Source organism: Oncorhynchus gorbuscha, linkage group LG09 (assembly GCF_021184085.1).
Source record: "Oncorhynchus gorbuscha isolate QuinsamMale2020 ecotype Even-year linkage group LG09, OgorEven_v1.0, whole genome shotgun sequence".
In the NCBI taxonomy this organism is placed as follows: domain Eukaryota; kingdom Metazoa; phylum Chordata; class Actinopteri; order Salmoniformes; family Salmonidae; genus Oncorhynchus; species Oncorhynchus gorbuscha.
In genome coordinates, this window is record NC_060181.1 from 69,060,925 (window position 1) to 69,086,246 (window position 25,322).

A 25,322-nucleotide genomic window follows, 5' to 3' on the forward strand; every position below is an offset into this window, starting at 1 on the left:
CCCTGTATGTCCGGAAGGTGGGGTTTTGAGTTGCAGCGGACGGTCGGTTTGTGTTGGAACAGTGGAACTCGGCAGCCCTATGCCTCGCTATTCACCATTAATGCACTCATCAAGATAGCAGCAAGAAAGGGGAAACGTCAAAATCTTGCTTTGGTAAGCTTTCAAAAATATTTAATAACTAAATTTATATTTATTACAGAGCATTTATATGTAGCTATACGGCTACTACGTCTCTGTTGTTTCAGAGTGAGACTACCTACCAGTCGAAGCAGGTTTTCCCTCCCTTCCTTCCTTTCCTAACTCAAATCTATAGATTTGCAGACTATGGGAATAATTGCCCATATTTGTGACTTCTGTTTGAAACGACAATAATACAATTATTCAAAATAGTGGTAGGGCCTTTACCAGTTGCACTTATCCAATTGAAAGCACACTCCCCGAGGCGGTAACGGGGATGTGGCACGATGATAATAGAAGTCCTTTAGAGACCATCAGTATTTTTATACATTGTTATACACGGTATTATGGACTAGTAAAACAACAATGTTGCTATAATGTTGTTCGTGTATCAAGGCCAAAACAACGATCATTGATGATTAGGCTAGGCTACTGTATCACTGCGATCTTTTCTTATGTTTATTTATTTTCTTTTAGTCAGCTGTTTTGCTGAATGTAATTGAAATCATATTTGAATCCAAGTATTTAATCTGATCCCTGGCCATGAGCCACACACATAAAAAAAAACACATTTCCATTTCACACCACACACTTGTACAGGTTACACACTTGTCGATGTGTTTAACAAGACAAATATATATATATTTGTATATATATGTTTCCTTTAGATACAGTAGGCCTATTAGATAGGCTACATATTAGATATAGTAAGAGTGTCTTAGGCAGCTGTATCTCTCATGGCTTCCCCAGATACAATGTTTCATTTAGCTCTCCCACCACTGATTATCCCAACAGACCATTTTGTGGGTAATTACACTGTTAAAACAGGCTACTGTGACTTTGAGACCACATCAACCAATATACATAGGATACTTCACATCTTGTTCCATATTTGCCTTATGCATGTAAACAACACTGTGCTGCCGACATGGTTTTGTACCATTCATACATTGATTTTACAGATGTCTAACGAGGTTGCCACACCCAAGGTAGCTCACGCAAATGTGTGTTTTAGTCAAATCTGATCGATCAGCAAAACTGTCTTTTCCCATAATATATTGTCGTTACTTTAGGACACATTTATCATGCATGGGTTAGTATCTTGTCTCTTTAAAAAAGGAATGACATGTATGTACTGCCCTGTCAAAATTGTTCACCAGGTCAACAGAGCAAGGCTACTTAGGCCTATAAGTAATGGCATTTTCATTTGTTACCAAAACCAATGCAGAGTATTTAGACTGAATTATTTTTGTGTTTAAATATATATTTTTGAATCATGTAGGCTAATAACACAGATCCTTCCTGGTAATGCTCAGCAACAATCATGTCATGTGGCCTTTATGAAGTTTATAAATTACTTAAATATTGCATTTTTGTTTTAATTGGATACAGCATGCCCATTATTTTGTTACTTCTTACTGTTGTTCTTCAAGTTGGGTGTAGCCTTTATATGGCCTTTATCACATGACATGACAGACATGGGCTGTATGGTGTGGAAAGTTACATCACCCTTATCACCAGGGTGTGGGAGGGGCACACACACACACACACACACACACACACACACACACACACACACACACACACACACACACACACACACACACACACACACACACACACACACACACACACACACACACACACACACACACACACACACACACACACACACACACACACACACACACTTTCCTCTCTCTCCAGCATTCTGACCGTACTGTGCTGTAATAAGTTAACATAAGACACTGGCCTTGCAACTCAATATCAGGAAGGTGTTCCTAATGTTTGGTATACTCAGTGTAAATGAAATAAAAATAGCTGAGTACACACACCAAATCAGGTGCAGGTGCATCACAAGTTCAGCAGGGCCAAAAAGAGAAGTTATAAGAACCCTTTTTCCACATGTAGGCCTACTTTTCAGGTGCATCACAAGTTCCGAACCGCTGGTCAGCAACATAATAAACTAAAGCACTGATCATTGAGAACGAGATCAGAATGACTGCTTTGGCTTGATCCATAAATGCAATACTTAAATAGGTAGCCACGCCTACAAAATTAAAACACTCCATATGTTCAAATCAAAAGGCATGATTACCATGACATCAATACAGCAGCTACATACCGAGTCCCCGGTGCCGACACATTCAGAAATCAAAAGATGGTTTAGTATTTAGTTTAAAAGACCAAGAGAACAAGAAACACTTTTCAGTGAGAAAACAGAAATCCACTTAGGGGGAAAAAATATATAAAAAATACTTATCAAATATGTATACTCTTAGAAAAAAAGGTGCTGTCGAGAAAAGGGTTCTTCGACTGGTCTCATAGGAGAACCCTTTGAATAACCTTATTTGGTCCCATATAGAACCCTTTTCTTTCCATGTAGAACCCTTTCTAGAGATGGTTCTACATGGAACCCAAAAGGGTTCTACCTGGGTTCTCCTATGGGACCAGTCAAAGAACCCTTTTGGAAACTGTTTGTCTAAGAGTGATGTAGCTTACGATGCAATACTCGTGATCATTTTAATTTGAACACCACCACAGAAGCTTTGGGCACCTTCCCAGTCAAGTAGCCTAGTTTGGCTACTTGAAGAGAACTAGAACCTATCATTCGCAGCCCAACTCTTCCAATGCATCGTGGAAAAGTGTGCATCGAATTCTACTAGATGAAGATCCAAAATGAGACTAAGATCCTGGCATTTAAACCATACTCGATTTTCGAAATGTTGTATACTATTACACATTCTATTTTCGCATACTGAGAATGTATCATGCATGATTGCGTTGTTTCCCGCTATATGTTGATTTCGGTAGCGCATCACCATATCTAATCGATCAGCTGTTGTCAAAATGAAATGAGTATGACATCCCGGCATTTAAAGTATACTCAATTTTCAAATTGTCGCATACTAGTAAACTTTTTTTCCCTCAAGCATACTCAAACAGACTATTATTTAGGACATAAGTATGGGTGTTCAGGCACAGCCAGTGAGCTGTGTAATAGTAACATCCCCATATTAAGCTCTCTGTGCCTCAGGGTGGACCAAGCCTAGTTTCATTCTCTCTCTTGAGGAATAGAGCATGGACAAAACCCACCCATTTTGACTATATAATGTGTTCCTCTGTTCTGTCATGTGTTAGTGCCACATTGGACTCTGAGTGCAGCCAGTTAACCGTAACATTTACCTTGTTAAGTGAAACTGCTGACTACAGTATATCCTCCATCAACTGGACCAGTTGTTGTTGGCTGTTACACATACCTGACAATATTGCAAAAAATAATACAGGACAATAATCATTTCAAAATCAAGGGAATCACAAGGAGATGAAGGATTCCGAAGTGTAGTAGCCTAGATATTCCATATGTAAACATAGGCCTGTTTGTACAGCTGGTGTTGCCTTGTGCTTTCCCTTCCTGGTGCTTTCCCTTCCTGGTGCTCTTTTAAGTTTCAGAAGGGAACCCAAAATAAGGTTGTATTCAGAGCATTCTTCTGTCTTTGAAGGCAGAATGTAGAGGCCGTCCTATCAGATCCTCATTTAGGTCCACTTAACAAGATAACATGACTTTCTACAGCAGGAGTCCTGTCTAGTCTTAATTCACATCTTTTTAAAGTTTAACTTCAGATGACCAGCCCAGTGTGTCTGACTGAACGTGAAGGCATTCACATTCCCCTTCCCACAGCTGGTGTTCGTGTTAGGTGTCTTTGTCCCTAACTGAATAAACAGTTTTGCTTATAACCCATTAAAGTCAACAGACTTTTGTTAAGTGAAGTTCTGAGAGATTCGGAATGTCTTATGACAAGGATTATTAATGGGTAATAGGCTAGGCTAGGGTATGTATGGTGGTCAGAAATGAATGCTTTCGCAGATGAGAAAAAAGTGTCATGCAAGGCCTTGACTCTCTGATGCTGTTCTGTCTCAGTGAGACTGCTTTATTTCCCTCACTGATTGTGAAGGACTGTCAGAATCTTTGTTTCTGTGGAGAAAGGTCCTGAGATTGGTACTGGACTGACCCCGGTTTCTTTCGCTCTCCCCGAGCCCTAAGACACTCACTCAGGCTGTGGATGTTTATGTGACTGTCTCAGAGCTACTCAAGGCCCTTTCGTTTAAAATGTAATCCTTCTGGTTATTTCCTGTTACTGGGAGCTGTCAGAAAGAATATGACAAGTATTATCTGATATAGCAGGGGAGCGGAAAAAATGGGTTTCCTTCAGGGTTCTTTCTTTCCAGTTTAACCTGATGACATTTCTGCTCCGATCCATGACAGAGAACCTCATGCACTATTTAAAGATCTTCCTAGTGACTTTAGCTGACCGTCTCTGGCCTCCTGTCCTGTCTTCTAGAAATTAATTCAGAATGTAATGACATCTGAGTAAGAAGAGAACTGTCTACTAATGATGTTGGCGGTGGAGGTTGGACTAGACAGGCACAGACATAGAGCCATTTTATATGCCTTGGAAAAGCTAATTTTCAGAGCGGAGAAAGAGAGACGGATCATCATGCCATCAATCGTCTGCTCTGCGTCGGAGTCAATGCTGTATATTTTGTTGTGAGAGTCAGGTCCTATCAGTGACCTCCTGGTGATGAATGCCTTGTTGGCTGGATGCCCCTTGTGCCTACTGGAGAGAAGAGAGAGGAGTTTAAGTAGTGGGAGCCAGATACACCTGGGTTCAAGTACAATTTGAAATTCAAAATACTTTAGGTGTGCTTGATTTGAGTATGCCTGTTGCAATGTAGCCAATGGAAAAGTCCCAAAAGGTGCACGCCCCACCTGCCTGGTATTCCAGGTAGACTAAAGCACGTATTTATTTTTGACTGATGTCGGGGATGTCTTTACGAAATGATTGTTTTCTCTCTCTTTCTCCCTTTCTCTCCTTTATTCCACACATTTCTGACTGAAGACAGGGATGTCTTCACGAAATGCTTGTTTTCTCACTGCATGTCCCAGCAAGTCCTGGGAGGTGGCTGCTTGTCACCGAGTAAGCTCCTCCAGCTCTGCTCAACTTCACCCAGACCCACTCATAGTCTGTTGACTTTGACAAGGGAAAAGCAGGCCTACATGTGGAAAAAGGGTTCTTATAACTTCTCTTTTTGGCCCTGCTTAACTTATGTATCTGCCAGCTAGTTTGTGGTTTTTGTATCCATCTGGCCTTCTTCCCCTTCTCCCTTTGTTCTCTCATTCCTTCCACATCTTTCTCTCGCTCTCTCTGACTAAAGCTGGGGATGTCCTTACGAAATGCATGTTTTCTCACTCTCGCTTTCTCTTCTTGCTTCCATGTGTCTCTTTTTGACTGAAGCCGAGGATGTCTTTATGAAATGCTTGTTTTCTCACTGCATGTCCCAGCAAGACCTGGGAGGTGTCTGGTCCCTCTGAGATTGTGCTCATAACACATGAAGTTAAGCCTAATGCATAAGCTCACTACCATAGTAACATGGGTTTGATTAGAATCAGACGTTTTCTCCTTAGCCCTAAATGGTATGCAATCCAATGTATGGATTCTATGTGTTTAACTTTTTACTTTTTAAAACCAATAACACTAAGCAAAATGACTACAAAAGCAAACAGGACTATATTCTGCCTTACATCTAAGTACAGACTATAGAGAGAAGCTAGCTATGCATTTTTCATTATATATATTTTCAAGACATGGGCCTTATTCTGAAGTAGGTTGGTCCGGACCGTCGTTGCAAAAGTTATTCTTATCCCCTCCCTCTCTTACATACTCTACTGTAGTACATATTACATAAGACCATGTTCTGTTTTTAGGAAACAAGGCTTGATGAGGCTCTACCACAGGCCTATAACATTCTACTCTAATTTTTTAATGAACAACAATGTCCCACGGTCTCATTGCCTAGGCCTAACACTGCCGTCAGTCTGTCCCTGACTGTGTGCTCTGTTGAGGTAAGTCTTAATAATCACATTCATGTGGCTAGGTATGTTATGCTGTCTCTCTCTGTGCCCGCTGTGTATGCTAGTGCCTCTCTGTGCCTGCCTGTGCTCTATTGAGGTTGTAGGCCTACATCTAATTTGACTAGCTCAGGCTGTGTGTGTCAGTGTCTCTGACTGTGCCTGCATGTACTGGGGGACGCTGCTCGAGGGCCTCTCAAGCTGATTACAGTTCATGCCACTGCAGATGTGTGGCATTCTCCCACTCATGTCGAGTGCTGGTAATCTCTATGGGTACTGGTAATGGAACTTTGGGTTATGTTGGGTTATGTTGCAAGAGCTGTACTATCTGCACTAGCAGTGCGTGATATGGCTGTAGTGGGAGATAGACAGAGAGCCAGCGGTCTGGGGTCTGTTCAGTGCTTAGAAGGCCCCGACCGTGTCAGTAGTTGGATGATGGGCTGATATGTTTATCGCCATCACAATTGCTCTGACTAGCAGGTTTTGATTCCAGGCCACTATGGCCACATAGCATCTGAGTCAGAAGGTTGTGAGTGGGATGTGTTGGATAGATATGAACGTCGCCATCACTCTGATTGCTGTCGTTTGATTCGATCCCGCTCCAGAGTACACGCCTCGGTGTAATGCTCATTCCTTCAACGATAAACGCGAATCTGACCATCACCCCTGGTGAGACAAAACCGCGACTCGTCAGTGAAGAGCACTTTTTTTGCCAATCCTGTCTGGTCCAGCGACAGTGGGTTTGTGCCCATAGGCGACGTTGTTGCCAGTGATGTCTGGTGAGGACCTGCCTTACAACAGGCCTAAAAGCCCTCAGTCCAGCCTCTCAGCCTATTGCGGACAGTCTGAGCACTGATGGAGGGATTGTGCGTTCCTTGTGTAACTCGGGCAGTTGTTGTTGCCATCCTGTACCGGTCCCGCAGGTGTCATGTTCGGATGTACCGATCCTGTGCAGGTGTTGTAACACGTGGTGTGTCACTGCGAGGATGATCAGCTGTCCGTCCTGTCTCTCTGTAGCGCTGTCTTAGGCATCTCACAGTACGGACATTGCAATTTATTGCCCTGGCCACATCTGCAGTCCTCATTACTCTTTGCAGCATGCCTAAGGCACGTTCACGCAGATGAGCAGCAACATCCTTAGACATCTTTCGTTTGGTGTTTTTCATAGTCAGTAGAAGGGCCTCTTTAGTGTCCTAAGTTTTCATAACTGTGACCTTAATTGCCTACCATCTGTAAGCTGTTAGTGTCTTAATGACTGTTCCACAGGTGCATGTTCATTAATTGTTTATGGTTCATTGAACAAGCATGGGAAACAGTGTTTAAACCCTTTACAATGAAGATCTGTGAAGTTTTTTGGATTTTGACAAATTATATTTGAAAGACAAGGTCCTGAAATTCTTTTTTTGCTGAGTTTATATAACATAGCAGATAACATCTGTTAGCATATTTTTCCTGGTTATGCTACCACCATGTTGAGCTCCAAGCTCCTCTTTGGATATCCCAAAGACCCCCTTGCGTCCTTCACTCTAGGCAGCCAGGCACCCCTGATCCCTGAGAGGGATTTGAGATGAACTGGGACATGCCCTGTCTCCATGGTAACCCATTGACTGGAGCCTAGGGGCCACTGTGTGTGTGTGTGTGTGTGTGTGTGTGTGTGTGTGTGTGTGTGTGTGTGTGTGTGTGTGTGTGTGTGTGTGTGTGTGTGTGTGTGTGTGTGTGTGTGTGTGTGTGTGTGTGTGTGTGTGTGTGTGTGTGTGTGTGTGTCTGTGTGTGTGGGGGCTGCTTTGTTTCCCTTGAAAACTTTCAGAGGATGAGTATGCCTACAGCTTACAAATGTTAGCCGATAGAGCTAAGAGATGGGGACAAGACAACTAGGAGAGGAGGATGCAGTTTCCTTTTTGGAAAAAATGGAGAGTGAGCTGTGAATTAGTACTACAGATCAAGAAATGTACCCGAGTCTCAAATGAAAGGAAATAAATAGAAAAGCTGATTGAGTGCTTAGGAGTTGTATGAGTGTGTGGTAGCAGTATGGGATTGGAGGGTGGGGAGTATCTGGGAGGTTCCCTGTATCCCCTGTATAAGTCAACCCCCCCCCCCCCTAATCATCCCCAGATAGACTAAAAAAGACAGTCCTCTGGTACTGAACCCCAACTGAAAGACTACTCCTCTCTGATGTCATCACAAAATTACATCTGGTGTTTTTGCTCTACATATTCAAGAATATTGTGTATAGCTATATGCTCCTATAAGACCTATAAACAGGAATCTGTTTATTAGACCTATAAACACTGATCTAAGTGTGTTAGATCAGCCCTTTATATATGACATATTCTCCCTATTTAAATACTAGGGAATGCCCTCCACAAGTGCATTTATGAATGTAGTGAATTAGGGGTGTTAAGAATTTAGAAGAGTGAATGTACTACTAAGCGACTAGGGTGGTTGGATCAGGCTTGAAACAGAGACCCAGTTTAGCACCCTGCTGCCCAAATTAGTCAAAGAGTCCTCTGTGTGTTCCTCTGCTGGGGATGGTTAGTATGCATTGTGGGGTGTCGGGCAGCTCAGATTGGGGAGCTGCTTCACCTCACAAATTAGCCCCAGAATCTTTATTTTAACTGAATGGACCTTAAATACTGTTTCAAATATGATCTTTAAAGAAAGTAAACATTGAACAAAAATGCAATTAAAGTACAAATAAATCCCTCTCTCCGTCTCAATTATTCATAAGCCCTCTGATGATAAACAAGGGGTGGGTCTCAATAATATTTCCTTTCTCCTGAAGTGTGCTACTTCCTGGTCGAGGCATGGACGTTTAACCATATTTTTTATACTAGTCAATTCCTTTTAAATCAGTGAAGGGAAGTTAAGAAGTTTACACTTTGGGAGAAAGTAGGTCATTGGGACATTCCCAGAGTCTGAGTATTCCCCTGAACTCCCTGTCCCTCTGTGCAGGGTGCTGCTTAGGTTACAGATGAAATCCCCTTCCCCTAAACACCTGCCTCATGACTAACTGTAGAGTCCACTCTGGCCACAATCAATGCAACAATAATCCATAAGCTATCTACCATACTTATTCTAGAGAAAGACTAGAAGGGAACTTGCTGCTCGTACCATTCACTTTGTGGAAATAGGAGAAAGAGAATAGCTTTTTGTGTGTCTCTTTCTCATCGGTTCTGTGCCCCTAGTGCGTGATATGCTGAACAGGTGAGGAGGTTCTGTGCCCCTAGTGTGTCAAATCAAATCACATTTTATTTGTCACATACACATGGTTAGCAGATGTTAATGCGAGTGTCGCGAAATGCTGATGTGCTGAACAGGTGAGGAGGTTCTGTGCCCCTAGTGCATGATGTATCGAACAGGTGATGAGGAACTGGCTAGTCCTGGTACTGTTTTGGAGGGAAGTGAGATGTCCAGAGGAAGTGCATATACTGTAGCTTGGGGTTTTAGAGCCAGCGTTTTAGAAAAGGGAAGGGAGGCCTGGCTGGGGATGTTTTCTGGGCAATCGATCCCCCTGTTTTCCCCATCACATTTTTCAGAAAGTCCCCAACTGGCCTTTAAGGTGAAGGCAGGAAGAATCCTACCAGACAACTGCATTTTAAACACTTTACCAGAGTATGCTAACATAGTGGTTGCATCACGGCTCATGTTTTGAAACTCATCACGTTTTATAGCTTCAACTTTTATGATTAAGGAAGGAAGGACTGACTAACATTTGTTGAAGATGTTGTAGCATGACTAACTGAATGAATAACTGATCTGTTGTTGATGAAGTTACATTATCTGAATTAATTAAATTAAATTAGATTGTTTTCCAGTACTATACTTATATTTCAGTCAGTGTGTTGTTGATGAGTCAGTGTAAATGGCAGGATATGTTCTGTATCACAATAATATGGACCTGACTCTGGCTTTATCCTGACCGACTGGCATCCTGACTTATCCTGACTTTATCCTGACTGGCATCCTGACTTATACTGACTTATGCTGACTGGCATCCTGATTTATCCTGACTTATCCTGACTTTATCCTGACTGGCATCCTGACTTATGCTGACTTTATCCTGACTGGCATCCTGACTTATGCTGACTTTATCCTGACTGGCATCCTGACCTATCCTGACTTTATCCTGACTGGCATCCTGACTTATGCTGACTTTATCCTGACTGGCATCCTGACTTATCCTGACTGGCATCCTGACTGGCATCCTGACTTATCCTGACTTTATCCTGACTGGCATCCTGACTTATCCTGACTGGCATGTTTCTAGCAGCAATCACCTGTTCTGCTCCTCGTCCCTTCCTCCTGCCCCTCCTCCACCCAGTGTACGGGGCTGAGCTCAAGGCCTGACATGTGCCTTGATTGACCCCAGCCCTCCCCTCCCCCTTGTCGCCTCTCTGCAGTGGAGAGGGTTTGAGGTCACCCTGATCAAGCACTTCTCATCCAACAATGCACTGATCTACAGATAAGTATTTGTAGTAGACAGCGTAGTACACATGCAGAGGACACCTGACTGAAGCCTGGTTCTATCCTACACTGCATATTACACATTACACTGCAATAAATAGGCCTACTGGATAGGCTGTGGGAGGCTAAAGCCTTTGCCAGGAATTTCCCAGTATCGCACTGTGTTGTGGGCTATTCCATGTCAGAAGATGCCAAGACAGTGAAGAGAACATGGTGGGCTCTTCTCTGCCGCTATATGGACTCACTGTGCTGTCTGTTGTATGGGATGTGGAAGGGTGGAAGACAGTAGAGAACATTGGATGCCTGGCCCTATGCCTGGCTGTGCTGTATGGACTCACTGTATCATCTGTTTGGAGAACATAGGCTTCCTTCTGCCTGCTATATTGACTCAGTGTATCGTCTGGGGAATCCTAATGAATTCCTGCAGCCTGGTTGTATGCTCTAGTCATTTATATTTCAGCAGCTCCTAGCTGTCAGACATAGACCGATCATGCAGATAGGCCTTGTATAGCCTTACAACCCTCTACTGTACTATGCTGTATATATAGGTCAGGTAGTTTGCAGTGTTTTCTGCTGGGGACGGGCACTCAAGGCCACCCTCCATTTAACCTTAGCGTAGACTTCATTGACTGGCACTGAAGTTAGAGGAAATGGAGGATCCCATGACTCATTCTCAATGGGCCTCTCATTCACAAGTCATGTTAGTTTTTCGTCTTCAATGACAATGACGTTATCCATAATGAAACTGTAATAGTACTATAATCTAGTGTATATTAGGAAGTAGCATTGGATTGGCACAACATTTTAAATTGAGACCTACCTGAAAGTGAATGAGTGATAAACTAGGCTGAGTGGTAGTGTAGCGGTTCTGCTTTTCTTGCTCGGTCTCATTGTGTGTTGGATGGAAGTAACACATTTACTGTACCTCCTGTTTTAAAGTGCTGAGCTCGTCACTTAGCAGGTTCAGCCTGCAGCCACCCGGTGTGTCCTTCCTGTCAAGGCTCAGGTCTGCCTCTGTCGGCCTTTAGAAACAAAGACAGGATGTTACATGGGCAGACCTATTTTTTCCTTGACAGGAAGATCCAGGGTGACCTGGCATCCCATAAGGCCACTCCTCCCTTCACCCCCCAAGTTAGTGGTTTTACCTTCATGAAGCTATTTGTTTTCTGTTATAGACATATCATAGCTTAGCTGTGGGCAATTGTGCAGGAAAAACAGTTGAGTGTCCAGGTTTGTTAATCGATATACTCCACAGCAGGTATTCCCAAACTGGGGCAATGCCGTCGGGGGTACGCCAAATAAAATAAAATTAAACCATCTAGTGTTCAGCGAAATAACAACACAATGTCAAATACAGGTAACCTAGTCAAATAATTAATATCCAATCACATTAACCTTTACTCTCTCGCTGTACCCAAACGTAGCTGCTGCTCATTCCGTTTGCTCAAAAATGGATAAATGGTTAAAAAAAGGAAGGCCCGCGTCCAGAGAGACACATACCAGCTCCACTGATAGTACTGCTACTACCAGCAGTACTACACAAATCAAATCAAATTTTATTTGTCACATACACATGGTTAGCAGATGTTAATGCGAGTGTAGCGAAATGCACCTGTCAACGACACAAGTTGTTCTGCTTCCACGGGCACTTCCAATGCTAGCATCATTAATTCTACATTTGTTGTTAGCCCAGCTAGCATGGACACTGACAGTTGTGATTCTGATGCATAAAAAAAAGTTGTGATTCTGATGCAGCCGAAGAGCTACTGCCCCCTTACCTGGGAAAACACCAAACAACAGACATGGGCATTGGACCATCGAAGAGGCGCAAATATGATGAGAACTACATTGATTTGGGGTTCACCTATATTGAGAGCAGTGCCTTTCCTCAGCCACAGTGTGTTATATGTGGAAAAGTACTATCTCACAACTTGATGAAACCTTCACTCATGCGCCGACATTTAGAAACAAAATATGCCAATTTGAAAAATAAGCCACAGGAGTTTTTTGAGCGAGAATTAAGACAACTTTCGAGTAGTAAGATATATATAAAAGCAACAGACACCATTAATAAGAAGGGGCTAGAAGAGTTTTATATGGTGCGCTACTGAGTGGCTGGGACAGGCAAGCCCCATACTATTGTGGAGGACCTAATTCTTCCTGCTGCCGCAGATATGGCTGGGACAATGCTGGGGGGAAATGCCAAAAAAACTATACAGGCAATGCCTTCATCAAACAACACTGTTTCACGATGCATTAGTGACATGGCAGGAGATGTTTTGAAACAATAACTGCTTCGCATACAGACGTGGTGAGCCTGGCCCAGCTCCTAGTATATGTCCATTACGTTTATGGTGGGTCAATTAAGGAAGACATCCTATTCTACAAACCACTGGAAACCAGGACAACAGGAAAGGATATTTTTAGTACTGGACAGCGTTGTGACATCAAATGGACTTAGGTGGTCAATATGTGTTGGTATCTGTACTGATGGCACAAAAGCCATGACAGGGAGACATAGGGGAGTGGTAACGTGTGTGCAAGCAGTTGCTCCCGACACCACTTGGGTACACTGTAGCATCCACCGAGAGACTCATGCTGCCAAAGGAATGCCTGACAGCTTGAAAGACATTTTGGACACTACAGTGAAAATTGTTAACTTTGTTAAAGCAAGGCCCCTGAACTTTTGTGTATTTTCTACACTATGCAATGAAATGGGCAGCGGTCATTTACAACATACAGAAGTGCAGTTGTTATCAAGGGGAGGCAGGGTAGCCTAGTGGTTAGAGCGTTGGACTAGTAACTGGAAGGTTGCAAGTTCAAACCCCAGAGCTGACAAGGTACAAACCTGTTGTTCTGCCCCTGAACAGGCAGTTAACCCACTGTTCCTTGGCCGTCATTGAAAATAAGAATTTGTTCTTAACCTCTTCAATCTATGGGGGCGCTATGTCATTATTGGATTAAAAAACGTGCACGTTTTAAGCACAATATTTTGTCATGAAAAGATGCTCGACTATGCATATAATTGGCAGCTTTGGAAAGAAAACACTCTGACGTTTTCAAAACTGCAAAGATATTATCTGTGAGTGCCACAGAACTCATGCTACAGGCGAAACCAAGATGAAACCTCAAACAGGAAATGAGCAGAATTTGAGGCTCTGTTTCCCATCGTCTCCTTATATGGCTGCGAATGTGTGATGAATGAACCTAAGCTCTCTGCTGTTCGTCCAAGATGTCTGCAGCATTGTTGTAACGGCGTTCTTCGTTTGTAGAAAGAGAGTCGGACCGAAATGCAGCGTGGGTCCGGGTGGGCGTCTGTCCATGGTGGCGGTTGCGGCTCGGGACGTGGACCCCACTCCATTAAAGTCATAGTTCCTCCCCTTCGCGTCCTGGGATAATCCACCCTCTCCGCCGACCATGGCCTAATAGTCCTCACCCAGAACCCCACTGAACTGAGGAGCAGCTCGTGACTGAGGGACAGCTCGGGACTGAGGAGCAGCTCGGGACTGAGGGGCAGCTCGGGACTGAGGGGCAGCTCGGGACTGAGGGGCAGCTCGGGACTGAGGGGCAGCTCGGGACTGAGGTGCAGCCCGGAATACCTAGGATAGGATAAGTATCCCCCCCCCCCTTTAAGATTTAGATGCACTATCGTAAAGTGACTGTTCCACTGGATGTCATAAGGTGAATGCACCAATTTGTAAGTCGCTCTGGATAAGAGCGTCTGCTAAATGACTTAAATGTAATGTAAAATGTAACTGAGGGGCAGCCGGAACTGAGGGGCAGCCCAGTACTGAGAGAAAGCCCAGTACTGAGAGGAAGCCCAGTACTGAGATGAAGCTCAGGCAGGTAGTAGGCTCCGGTAGATCCTGGCTGGCTGGCTGGCGGATCTTGAAGATTCTGGTTGACTAGCAGATCTGGAAGAGACTGGTTGACTGGCAGATCTGGAAGAATCTGGTTGACTGGCAGATCTAGAAGATCATGGCTGACTGGCGGATCTAGCTGCTCTATGCAGACTGACAGCTCCTTGCAGACTGACAGCTCTGGCTGCTCCATGCAGGCTGACAGCTCCTTGCCGACTGACAGCTCCTTGCCGACTGACAGCTCCTTGCAGACTGACAGCTCAGGCTGCTCCGAACAGGCAGGAGGCTCCAGCAGCGCTGTAGAGGAGGAAGGCTCTGATAGCGCTGAACAGGCGGGAGACTCCGACAGCGCAGGAGAGGAGAAAGGCTCTGATAGCGCTGAACAGACAGGAGACTCCAGCAGTGCTGTAGAGGAGGAAGGCTCTGATAGCGCTGAACAGGCGGGAGACTCCGACAGCGCAGGAGAGGCGAGGCGCACTGTAGGCCTGATGCGTGGTGCTGGCACTGGTGGTACTGGGCCGAGGACACGCACAGGAAGCCTGGTGCGGGGAGCTGCTACCGGAGGGCTGGGGTGTGGAGGTGGTACTGGATAGACCGGACCGTGCAGGTGCACTGGAGCTCTTGAGCACCGAGCCTGCCCAACCTTACCCGGTTGAATACTCTCGGTCGCCCTGCCAATGTGGCGAGGTGAAATAGCCCGCACTGGGCTATGTAGGCGAACCGGAGACACCGAGCGCAAGGCTGGTGCCATGTAAGCCGGCCCAAGGAGACGCACTGGGGACCAGATGCGTAGAGCCTTGCTTCATGACATTTGGCTCGACGCTCAATCTAGCCCGGCCGATACGCGGAGCTGAAATATACCGCACCGGGCTATGCACCCGCACTGGGGACACCGTGCGCACCACTGCATAACACGGTGCCTGCCCGGTCTCTCTAGCCCCCCGGTAAGCACAGGGAGTTCGCGCAGGTCTCCTACCTGGCGTAGCCATACTCCCTGTAACCCCCCCCCCCAAGACATTTTTGGGGCTGATTCCCGGGCTTCCATCCACGTCGCCGTGCTGCCTCCTCATACCAGCGCCTCTCCGCTTTATCCGCCTCTAGTTCCTCCTTGGGGCGGCGATATTCACCAGGCTGAGCCCAGGGTCCTTTTCCGTCCAGTTCTTCCTCCCATGTCCAATTCTCCAAGTGGTGCAGCCTCTCCCACTGCAGCTGCTTCTGTTGCCTCTCCTGTGGTTCCTGCCTGTTAACACGCTGCTCGGTCCGTGTGTGGTGGGTGATTCTGTAACAGCGTTCTTCGTTTGTAGAAAGAGAGTCGGAACAAAATGCAGTGTGGTGGTTACTCATGTCTTTAATAAATGAAGAGCGATACATGAAATAACTATTACAAATGCAAAACAACAAACGGAACGTGAAAACCTAATTACAGCCTATCTGGTGAAACTACACAGAGACAGGAACAATCACCCACGAAATACAGAGTGAAACCCAGGCTACCTAAATACGGTTCCCCATCAGAGACAACAAGAATCACCTGACTCTGATTGAGAACCTCCTCAGGCAGCCAAGCCTATACTAGACACACCCCTAATCAACCACAATCCCAATGCCTACAAAACACCAATACGACCATACAATAAACCCATGTCACACCCTGGCCTGAACAAATAATTAAAGAAAACACAAAATACTAAGACCAAAGCGTGACAATTGTGACGTATTTGTAGGCATATCATTGGAAGATTGGCCATAAGAGACTACATTTGCCAGGGGTCCGCCCGGTGTCCTTTGTCTAAATTGTTGCATAATCTTCAGCTGCATGCATTTTGCCATGCGATTCAGAGGGGAAAGGACACTTCCACGAACCATATATCATCGAAGAGATATGTGAAAAACACCTTGAGGATTGGTTCTAAACAACGTTTGCCATGTTTCAGTCGATATTATGGAGTTAATTTGGAAAAAAGTTCTGCGTTTGGATAACTGAATTTCAGTTTTTTTTGGTAGCCAAACGTGACGCACCAAACGGACCGATTTCTCCTGCACAAATAATCTTTCAGGAAAACTGAACATTTGCTATCTAACTGAGAGTCTCCTCATTGAAAACATCCGAAGTTCTTCAAAGGTAAATGATTTATTTGAATGTTTTTCTGGTTTTTGTGAAAATGTTGCCTGCTGATGCTAATGCTAAATGCTAATGCTAAATGCTAGTTTAGCTATGGTTGAGAAGCATATTTTAGAAAATCTGAGATGACAGTGTTGTTAACAAAAGGCTTGGGAGCTAGCATATTGATTTCATTTCATTTGTGATTTTCATGAATAGTTAACGTTGTGTTATGCTAATGAGCTTGCGGATAGATTTACACAATCCTGGATACAGGTTTTTTTAGTAGCTAAACGTGACGCACAAAATGGAGCACTTTCTCCTAAACAAATAATCTTTTAGGAAAAACGGAACATTTGCTATCCAACTGAGAGTCTCCTCATTGAAAACATCCGAAGTTCTTCAAAGGTAAATTATTTTATTTGAATGGTTTTCTGTTTTTTGTGAAAATCTTGCCTGCTGAATGCTAACGCTAAATGCTAATGCTAGCTATCAATAGCTATCAATACTGTTACACAAATGTTAGTTTTGCTATGGTTGAGAAGCATATTTTTGAAAATCTGAGATGACAGTGTTGTTAACAAAAGGCTAAGCTTGAGAGCTAGCATATTGATTTCATTTCATTTGCGATTTTCATTAATAGTTAACGTTGCGTTATGGTAATGAGCTTGAGGCTGTATTCATGATCCCGGATCCGGGATGGCTCGCCGCAAGAAGTTTAACTGACTTGCCTAGTTAAATAAAGGTAAAATAATTAAAATAAATTGACACGTTTTTTTAAATTGAGAGACGAGCTTAAAGTTTTCTTTACTGACCATAATTTTCACTTGTCTGATCGCTTGCATGATGACTAGTTTCTCACACGACTGGCTATCTGGGTGATGTTTTTTCTCGCCTGAATTATCTGAATGTAGGATTACTGGGACTCTCCACAACTATAAATCAAATTAGCTGATCGTACATCAGCTGATATCGTACATCAGCTGATATCTCAAAGTGCTGTACAGAAACCCAGCCTAAAACCCCAAACAGCAAGCAATGCAGGTGTAGAAGCACGGTGGCTAGGAAAAACTCCCTAGAAAGGCCAAAACTTAGGAAGAGACCTAGAGAGGAACCAGGCTATGTGGGGTGTCCAGTCCTCTTCTGGCTGTGCCGGGTGGAGATTATAACAGAACATGGCCAAGATGTTCAAATGTTCATAAATTACCAGCATGGTCGAATAATAACAAGGCAGAACAGTTGAAACTGGAGCAGCAGCACAGTCAGGTGGACCGGGGACAGCAAGGAGTCATCATGTCAGGTAGTCCTGGGGCACGGTCCTAGGGCTCAGGTCCTCCGAGAGAGAGAAAGAAAGAGAGAATTAGAGAGAGCATATGTGGGGTGGCCCGTCCTCTTCTGGCTGTGCTGGGTGGAGATTATAACAGAACATGGCCAAGATGTTCAAATGTTCATAAATGACCAGCATGGTCGAATAATAGTAAGGCAGAACAGTTGAAACTGGAGCAGCAGCATGGCCAGGTGGACTGGGGACAGCAAGGAGTCATCATGTCAGGTAGTCCTGGGGCATGGTCCTAGGGCTCAGGTCGTCCGAGAGAGAGAAAGAAAGAAGGAGAGAATTAGAGAACGCACACTTAGATTCACACAGGACACCGAATAGGACAGGAGAAGTACTCCAGATATAACAAACTGACCCTAGCCCCCCGACACAAACTACTGCAGCATAAATACTGGAGGCTGAGACAGGAGGGGACAGGAGACACTGTGGCCCCATCCGAGGGGCCACATATATTTAATGTGCGGGACAAAATTGAGGCTATGATTAAGAAGTTGGAGCTCTTCTCTGTCTGTATTAACAAGGACAACACACAGGTCTTTCCATCATTGGATTATTTTTTTTGTGTGTAAATTAACTTGAGCTTATGGACAATGTCAAATGTGATATAGTGAAGCACCTGAGTGAGTTGGGTGCGTAATTATGAGAAATTGCAACAAGTGGTTCTGTGACAATTTTATTCAATCAGAAGCCACTGCCAGATTTCGGGATTGGGCTACTCTCCAGAGTATCCTGCCTTGGCAAATCGTGCTGTTAAGACACTGATGCCCTTTGCAACCATTTACCTATGTGAGAGTGGATTCTCGGCCCTCACTAGCATGCAAACTAAATACAGGCACGGATTGTGTGTGGGAAATTATTTGTATTGAAGACTCTCTCCAATACAACCCAACATTGCAGAGTTATGTGCATCCTTTCAAGCACACCCTTCTAATGAACCTGTGGTGAGTTATTCACAATATTCGATGAACAGATAAAGTTTTATCTGTAAGGTGTAAAGAGAAAAATGATTGGTTATTATAATGTGTGCCCTGGTCTTATAATAGCTCTTTGTCACTTCCCACGAGCCGGGTTGTGACAAAACTCACACTCATTCTTATGTTTAATAAATGTATCGTATAGTGTATGTGTGGCAGGCTTACAATGATGGCAAAAAAAACAACATTTGAGAGTGTACTGACCCTGGTGCTAGATGGGGTATGCAGCTGGAGGTTGAATGTTTGAAGGGGTACAGGACTATAAAAAGTTTGGGAACCACTGCTCTATAGTAATAAAAAATGTTGTTTTTGCTTTAAATTCACCATCAAGATTATACATTCTCTATCCCGGATGCCATTTATTTGACTTGACTTTACAGTCAAACAGTAATGTGCACACTCACTGAAACACTTTTTGAGTGTGTTTATGTCGAGCTGACAGGTTTGCTGGTATGGAGGATCAGACAAGAAGACTTTCCCAGGAAGCTGGGAAAGCTCTGGGTTTCCGAAGACAGAAATCCCCTGAGGCAGGATGAGAACCGGAGACCAGCAAAGTCTCCAACCCTCTAAACAGAAACTTTCAGCCAGTTTCGGGCAAGTCTATGGGCTAAATGTCCCCTCCCTAATATGATCAGTGATGAAAAATCAGCGTGTTTGAACAACGTTCGTCTTTAGTTGTCACGTCCCACAATCCGTCGACAGATGCCACTGGGCAATTCCACAGTAATGGAATATATTTTTGTTCACTGAAAATATCTTTGAAATCAATTGTTTTTGTTTGGTATACATTTTAAAGTGGAAAATCTGAGTCTCAGCGTAATTCCGTTACCATTGAATTGCCCTACTAACATTTATCTTATGTGCATCAGTCCATGAGAATTTACCTGTACAGGTGTGGGGTGGAGGTTGTCATGGTAACCAGCTAAGCTTGGCCGTGGCCATGCCTGGAGGGAAGGGTAGAGTGGAGAGAGAGAGATGTGTGTCAGTAGGCTACTATGCTACACAGAAACAGGAAGGACAGGGCTTGGTCCCATCCTTGACAAAGCCTTCACAACAGTGTGAAGGGAGAGGTCACAGGATGTTACAGACTACAATTAACTGTACAGCTCCAATGAATCATCATTACAGCGACTGTATGAGGGGAGTTGTTAAAATGTTTGGAGATGACCTCACTTGTGTGTGTGGTCAATGTGTGTAGGAGAGTTGCCTAAAAATAATAATCTGTTATTTCCATGACTCTTTCTGTTGATAACTCACAGTTCAAACACTGCTCTAAGAAGTTCTAAACCTGTTCTCACTGAAGCTCAAAGGCCATGATTGTTAAAATATATTGCAGACGATATGTTATTAAACTGCTTTATCAAAGGCTATCAAGTTGCCCAGAGCTAATTTATAATTTCACCCACTGAACTAGTTTGACATAATGTCCTTTGTCACTAAAATTCACCTGAAAGCAACTGTACAGTTTTCTGTGTATGCAGATATATTGTCCTGGCCTGAAGGTGTCTTACTGCTCTTCCTTTTAGGTTTTCTATGAGTTAGGCTGTCCTTAAAATAGGTATTTATCATGGTTCAAAATCCCACCCTACAGTAGGCATGCGTTTGATCGGTGCTATTGCCCTTTAGATGGTGAACCCCACGAAGCCAGCTATTAAAGTCTGCTGTGAGATTCATGACCAGCCTATTTGGCAGTGTGGGGATGAGGTTTGGGACTGGCTGCAACATAGGCTAGTTTGGTTTCACAAACTTGGTTCAACTATGTGTAAGGTTTTGTGAGTGCTTTTCATCAAACAGGTTGACCATCAGTTTTAGTAGGCTCTGTGATTGACTGGGCAATGTGTGTGTGTACTGTGTGTATTTGGTATTTTATTAGGATCCCCATTAGCTGTTGCAAAAGCAGCAGCTACTCTTCCTGGGGTCCACACAAAACATGAAACATAATACAGAATGACATAATGTCACGTTCTGACCTTAGTTCTTTTGTTATATCTTTGTTTTAGTATGGTCAGGGCGTGAGTTGGGTGGGTAGTCTATGCTCTTTTTTCTATGTCTATGTTCTATGTTGTGGTTTTGTGTTTGGCCTGGTATGGTTCTCAATCAGAGGCAGATGTCGTTCATTGTCTCTGATTGAGAATCATACCTAGGTAGCCTTTTCCCACCTGTGTTTTGTGGGTGATTATTTTCTGTTCTGTGTTTTGCTTCACCGTTCAGGACTGTTAGTTTTATTGTTTTTGTTCAGTATTCTTATTAAAACCATATGGACACTTACCACGCTGCGCATTGGTCCTCTTCTTCAACCCACGACATGCGTTACACATAATACAGAACATCAATAAACAAGAACAGCTCAAAGGACTGTTGCTGTGTGTATTATCTGTATTGTTTGTGTGTGTATGTGTGTGTGTTCACTGACTGACTGTTGTACTTTCTGTCTCTACAGGTGGTGTCAGTGAGTGTTTGGACATAGTGACGGTGTGTGACAGAGACCAGAGATGGCTGCCAGTAAGAGTAAGACCCAGAGTTCTCTGGCCTTGCACAAGGTCATTATGGTGGGGAGTGGTGGCGTGGGCAAGTCCGCCCTCACACTGCAGTTCATGTACGACGAGGTGAGAGCACGACACATACTTGTTAGGGCTGGGAATTGCCAGCGTCCTCACAATATGATATTATCATGATACTTTGGTGCCGATATGATTTTATTGTGATTCAATGTTCTCAACATATTGCTTACCATATATCTGCTGCAGAGGGACAAGAGAGAGCCATAAGAAAATTAGTTTTGATCAGTCATGGAAATAAGTGCTGAAAACAAATTGGCTCCATATTTTAAAATAATATGGAGAACAAGCTATGAAGGGAAAAAAAATTTTTTTGGTGCAGGCACAGCCAACGAGCGCAAAAAATTATAGTCAAAACTATACGATATATCGTCCAAAATAATATCCCGATATTTAACTATATCGACCTTCCCCCATCACTAATACTTGTTACTTTTTGTCATATGTTAATGTTTCAAAGCTGTATTGTGTAGAAGCTTTGTTTATACCTAATATTCTTGACGATGCCTCCCAGCCTATTTCCACATTACACTCTGTGATGTACTGTCATGACTGATGAATCGTTCTGACGGTTCTGTGGTTCCTCCTCCTAGTTTGTGGAGGACTATGAGCCCACCAAGGCAGACAGCTACAGGAAGAAGGTGGTGCTAGATGGAGAGGAGGTCCAGATCGACATTCTGGACACGGCTGGACAGGAGGACTATGCTGCCATCAGAGACAACTACTTCAGGAGTGGAGAGGGCTTCCTGCTAGTCTTCTCCATCACAGAACACGAGTCCTTCACAGCTACTGCAGAGTTCAGGTTGGTACCATGACTAACTCCTCATGTATCCTAGCATGGCATTGACGGCAGCCTAATGTGATTCAGACTGAACACTCACTATGACAGTAGTGACAGAATACTCGGAAACTATGATTTGCGTGTGTGTGTGTTTGCCTGCGATATAGACCTAGGAAATAATTTCCATGACTTCTTGATTGTAAGACCATACACCTCTATTCCCTTTTCCCTATATTTGTCCTTTGCACCTGACCTCAATGCTTGTCTCTGGATCCAGATAAAGTATTTGTAATGCTTGTAATGTGTGTGTTTCAGGGAGCAGATACTGCGGGTGAAGGCAGAGGAGGATAAGATTCCTCTGTTGGTTGTGGGGAACAAGTCTGACTTGGAGGACCGCAGACAGGTCTCTGTAGACGAGGCCCGAGCCAAGGCAGAGGAGTGGGGGGTGCAGTATGTAGAGACATCAGCTAAGACACGAGCCAACGTTGACAAGGTACTGTCACTGTGTGTGTGTGTAATTACTGCAGACAATTTATGTTCTATATGCCATTTTCAAGTTGATAAAGTGATACAGAAATAGTGGTGGACCATGACTGATAATTATCTGTTCAGGTAAATGTGTCTAGCAACATTGTATATTTTAAATTCTCAAGGTATTCTTTGACCTAATGCGAGAGGTGCGAGGCAAGAAGATGTCGGAAAACAAGGACAAAAACGGCAAGGGAAAGAACAAGAATAAGAACAAGAAGAGTTTCAAAGAGCGATGCTGTTTACTCTGAACACAACATAGACCTTTACAACACAAAACACCACAATCTATTGTTACTCTGAGGAACCAACCAGCTCAGAATCACATCAGAACATCCATCCTCACATTGAGTCAAAAGTTTTAGATTTGTTTTTAATCTGGCCATAGTAGGTTTGTTTAGCAGGTATGGGGTTAGTTCCATTTCAACTCTCTCAATTCCGTAAGTAAACTAAAATTCCAGTAGCAATTTTGCTCATTGCTTTTCAATAGGGGAAATTGGAATTTCAGTTTACTTCTAGAAGTGAAATGGAATTGACCCCAACCCAGGTGTTTACCACGTTCTCAACCACTGTTTTTGCAACTAAAACTTAAGGTTAGATATCCTGACTGTTTATTGTTTTTAATGGAAGGTGGCCATTGTTCTGCTACTCTGTGACTTGATCTGCAATGCCTGACCGCTCCCCTGATAACAACCTAATGACCAAACTGCCTCCAACACTAACTTCAGTCTGCTTTGATCTTGTTCTGTCTATCTCAATAGATCTGTCCTTTATGATCAACTTATACCATTTATTTTCATCAAGAATGGGCCTTGGGACATTTTTGTCTAGAATGGGAATGGATCTGTGAATGGGGATTGTTTCAGTCAAGCACAGAAATGTAGCGAAACTCATTTCAATGCTTTGCACTGATGTCTATGTGGTCATGGACATCACCACTAATCTGTGTTTCTTAATGAAAAAAAAAAACTTCCTAGTTAGTAAGAGTTGGGGACTAAGACTGAACTTGTCATTGTTTCCTTTACAATAGGATAAAGCAATTGTCAATCAAGAAGGCTCATTGCCTAAGGATTCAAAGCACATGTGGGGGCCAGGAGTTTCTTCGGGTCAGTTTACATTGTCAGGAAAAACTCCTGAACCTAGTCTAAGAATGATGGATGTTGAGGTGTGAAGTTGTAAGTTTACTAACCAGAACTCCCGTGGCAGTTAGCATGCAGTGTTTTTGGAGCCACCTGCTGGCACTTATTGGGTACTTCCTGGTAAATACAGGAACTAAAATGGAACTTTGCCACATTTATTAGTCTGTGCAATATGGGTCAGTTGGCACCATAAGAGGAGAGTGAGATTTAAGTACACTCTGTGTTGCCATTAACTATCAGCCAGTCAACGTCAGCTTTGGGTTATTAATATTTGTACTTATTATGGATTTTATTCTAATGCTTTTGTAGAAAGTGCACTACATTGTTGCCAATACCTTAAAAAATAAGAACTCTTCAAAGTTCCCATGCTGGAGAATGCTAAAGCAGTTTGTGCCAACACCATTAAGGATATCATGATATAGGCTACCAACTCACTACCAATTCACCCCTCTATATAAATAATGTTTGTATATTAACTGAGTGTATGTATGTAGGTATATATGTGCATCAGACAACAGTTGATACTTCTGGTTCATTTGTGTCTGTGTGAACGAACTTTGGTCATGTTCATTAGGCATCAAATTGAACAAAATGGACAGGCACATGAAGGGACTACCTGGACTTGACCAATAGGAAATTGATTATTATTTTTTTTCTACATAAAATAATGTATTGTGCCCTAATGAATGCTACTCTGGTGAGGGACACAGCTCATTTGCTGTTATTGTTGGATCAGTCACTCTGTTCTGCCCTACAACAGTAAAGTAATATTTCCAACAACCACTGTCCTAATCATTCTGCTCTTTAATAACAATGTGTGTCCTACTCTTTTCTTTTAAAGTTAGTCTATTATTGCTAGATTTTCACCTTTTCTGAACAAAAAATACTTCAAAATATGTTGCCAAATAAATGCTTTTTTCTTTGTAAAGTTGGTGGTCTTCAATCGCAACGTAAAATGTTGAATCCAATATTTCATGATTGACCCTGTTAGATTTAGACAATGTTGTCTTTGTTGATATGTGTTGAATGTATATTTTGAAATGCCTACTAGTCTCAGTACATGATACATCTCATATTTCCTTCAGAATTATAGTGTAAAGTACTGTAATGGTAGGGAAACAAACATGCCATACAGTATCCTCTACAGGTCATTCACAGTACATTGAGATCTTACTTTAGATGCAAAAAGTGCATAGCAATGAATGGGGACACATATTTGAGCTGTTAAGCATTTATATTAACCCTAAAAGCACCAAAAGGAGGACAATTTTGACCCAGAGGGGTAAAAAGTATATTTCGAAACCCTTGTTTTTATCCTTCTGAAATTTTAGGACTTTGTCAAGCAGAGTTAGTTCGCCCCACCACTCAAGCAGGTGGAGTGAAATGCTATTCACACTTCCCAATTCCAAAGCTTAGTTTTAAAAAAAGATCAGAAACCAAGTCCCCAGTAGAAGGTAAGCAAATAAACTAAAGGACTGACCCTGTAAAGAAAC

General features: G+C 43.2%; 1 protein-coding gene across 1 annotated transcript; it reads left to right on the forward strand.

The window, feature by feature from the left end:
- LOC124044004 (ras-related protein Ral-B) lies at positions 1–24,757 on the forward strand. The gene is made up of 5 exons (XM_046363279.1): positions 1–153; positions 21,264–21,429; positions 21,975–22,183; positions 22,478–22,655; positions 22,816–24,757. The coding sequence occupies exons 2-5, from the start codon at positions 21,316–21,318 to the stop codon at positions 22,939–22,941; spliced, it is 627 nt and encodes a 208-aa protein (XP_046219235.1). The 5' UTR covers positions 1–153; positions 21,264–21,315; the 3' UTR covers positions 22,942–24,757.
- The last annotated feature ends 565 nt before the right edge of the window (positions 24,758–25,322 follow it).

Bases quoted from the DNA above. Each gene is read 5' to 3' on its own strand.
- LOC124044004 (XM_046363279.1), top strand. From the start codon at position 21,316: ATGGCTGCCAGTAAGAGTAAGACCCAGAGTTCTCTGGCCTTGCACAAG. The intron at 22,184-22,477 runs GTTGGTACCATG...TGTGTGTTTCAG, and splicing joins ACAGCTACTGCAGAGTTCAG to GGAGCAGATACTGCGGGTGA. The intron at 22,656-22,815 runs GTACTGTCACTG...TAAATTCTCAAG, and splicing joins CACGAGCCAACGTTGACAAG to GTATTCTTTGACCTAATGCG.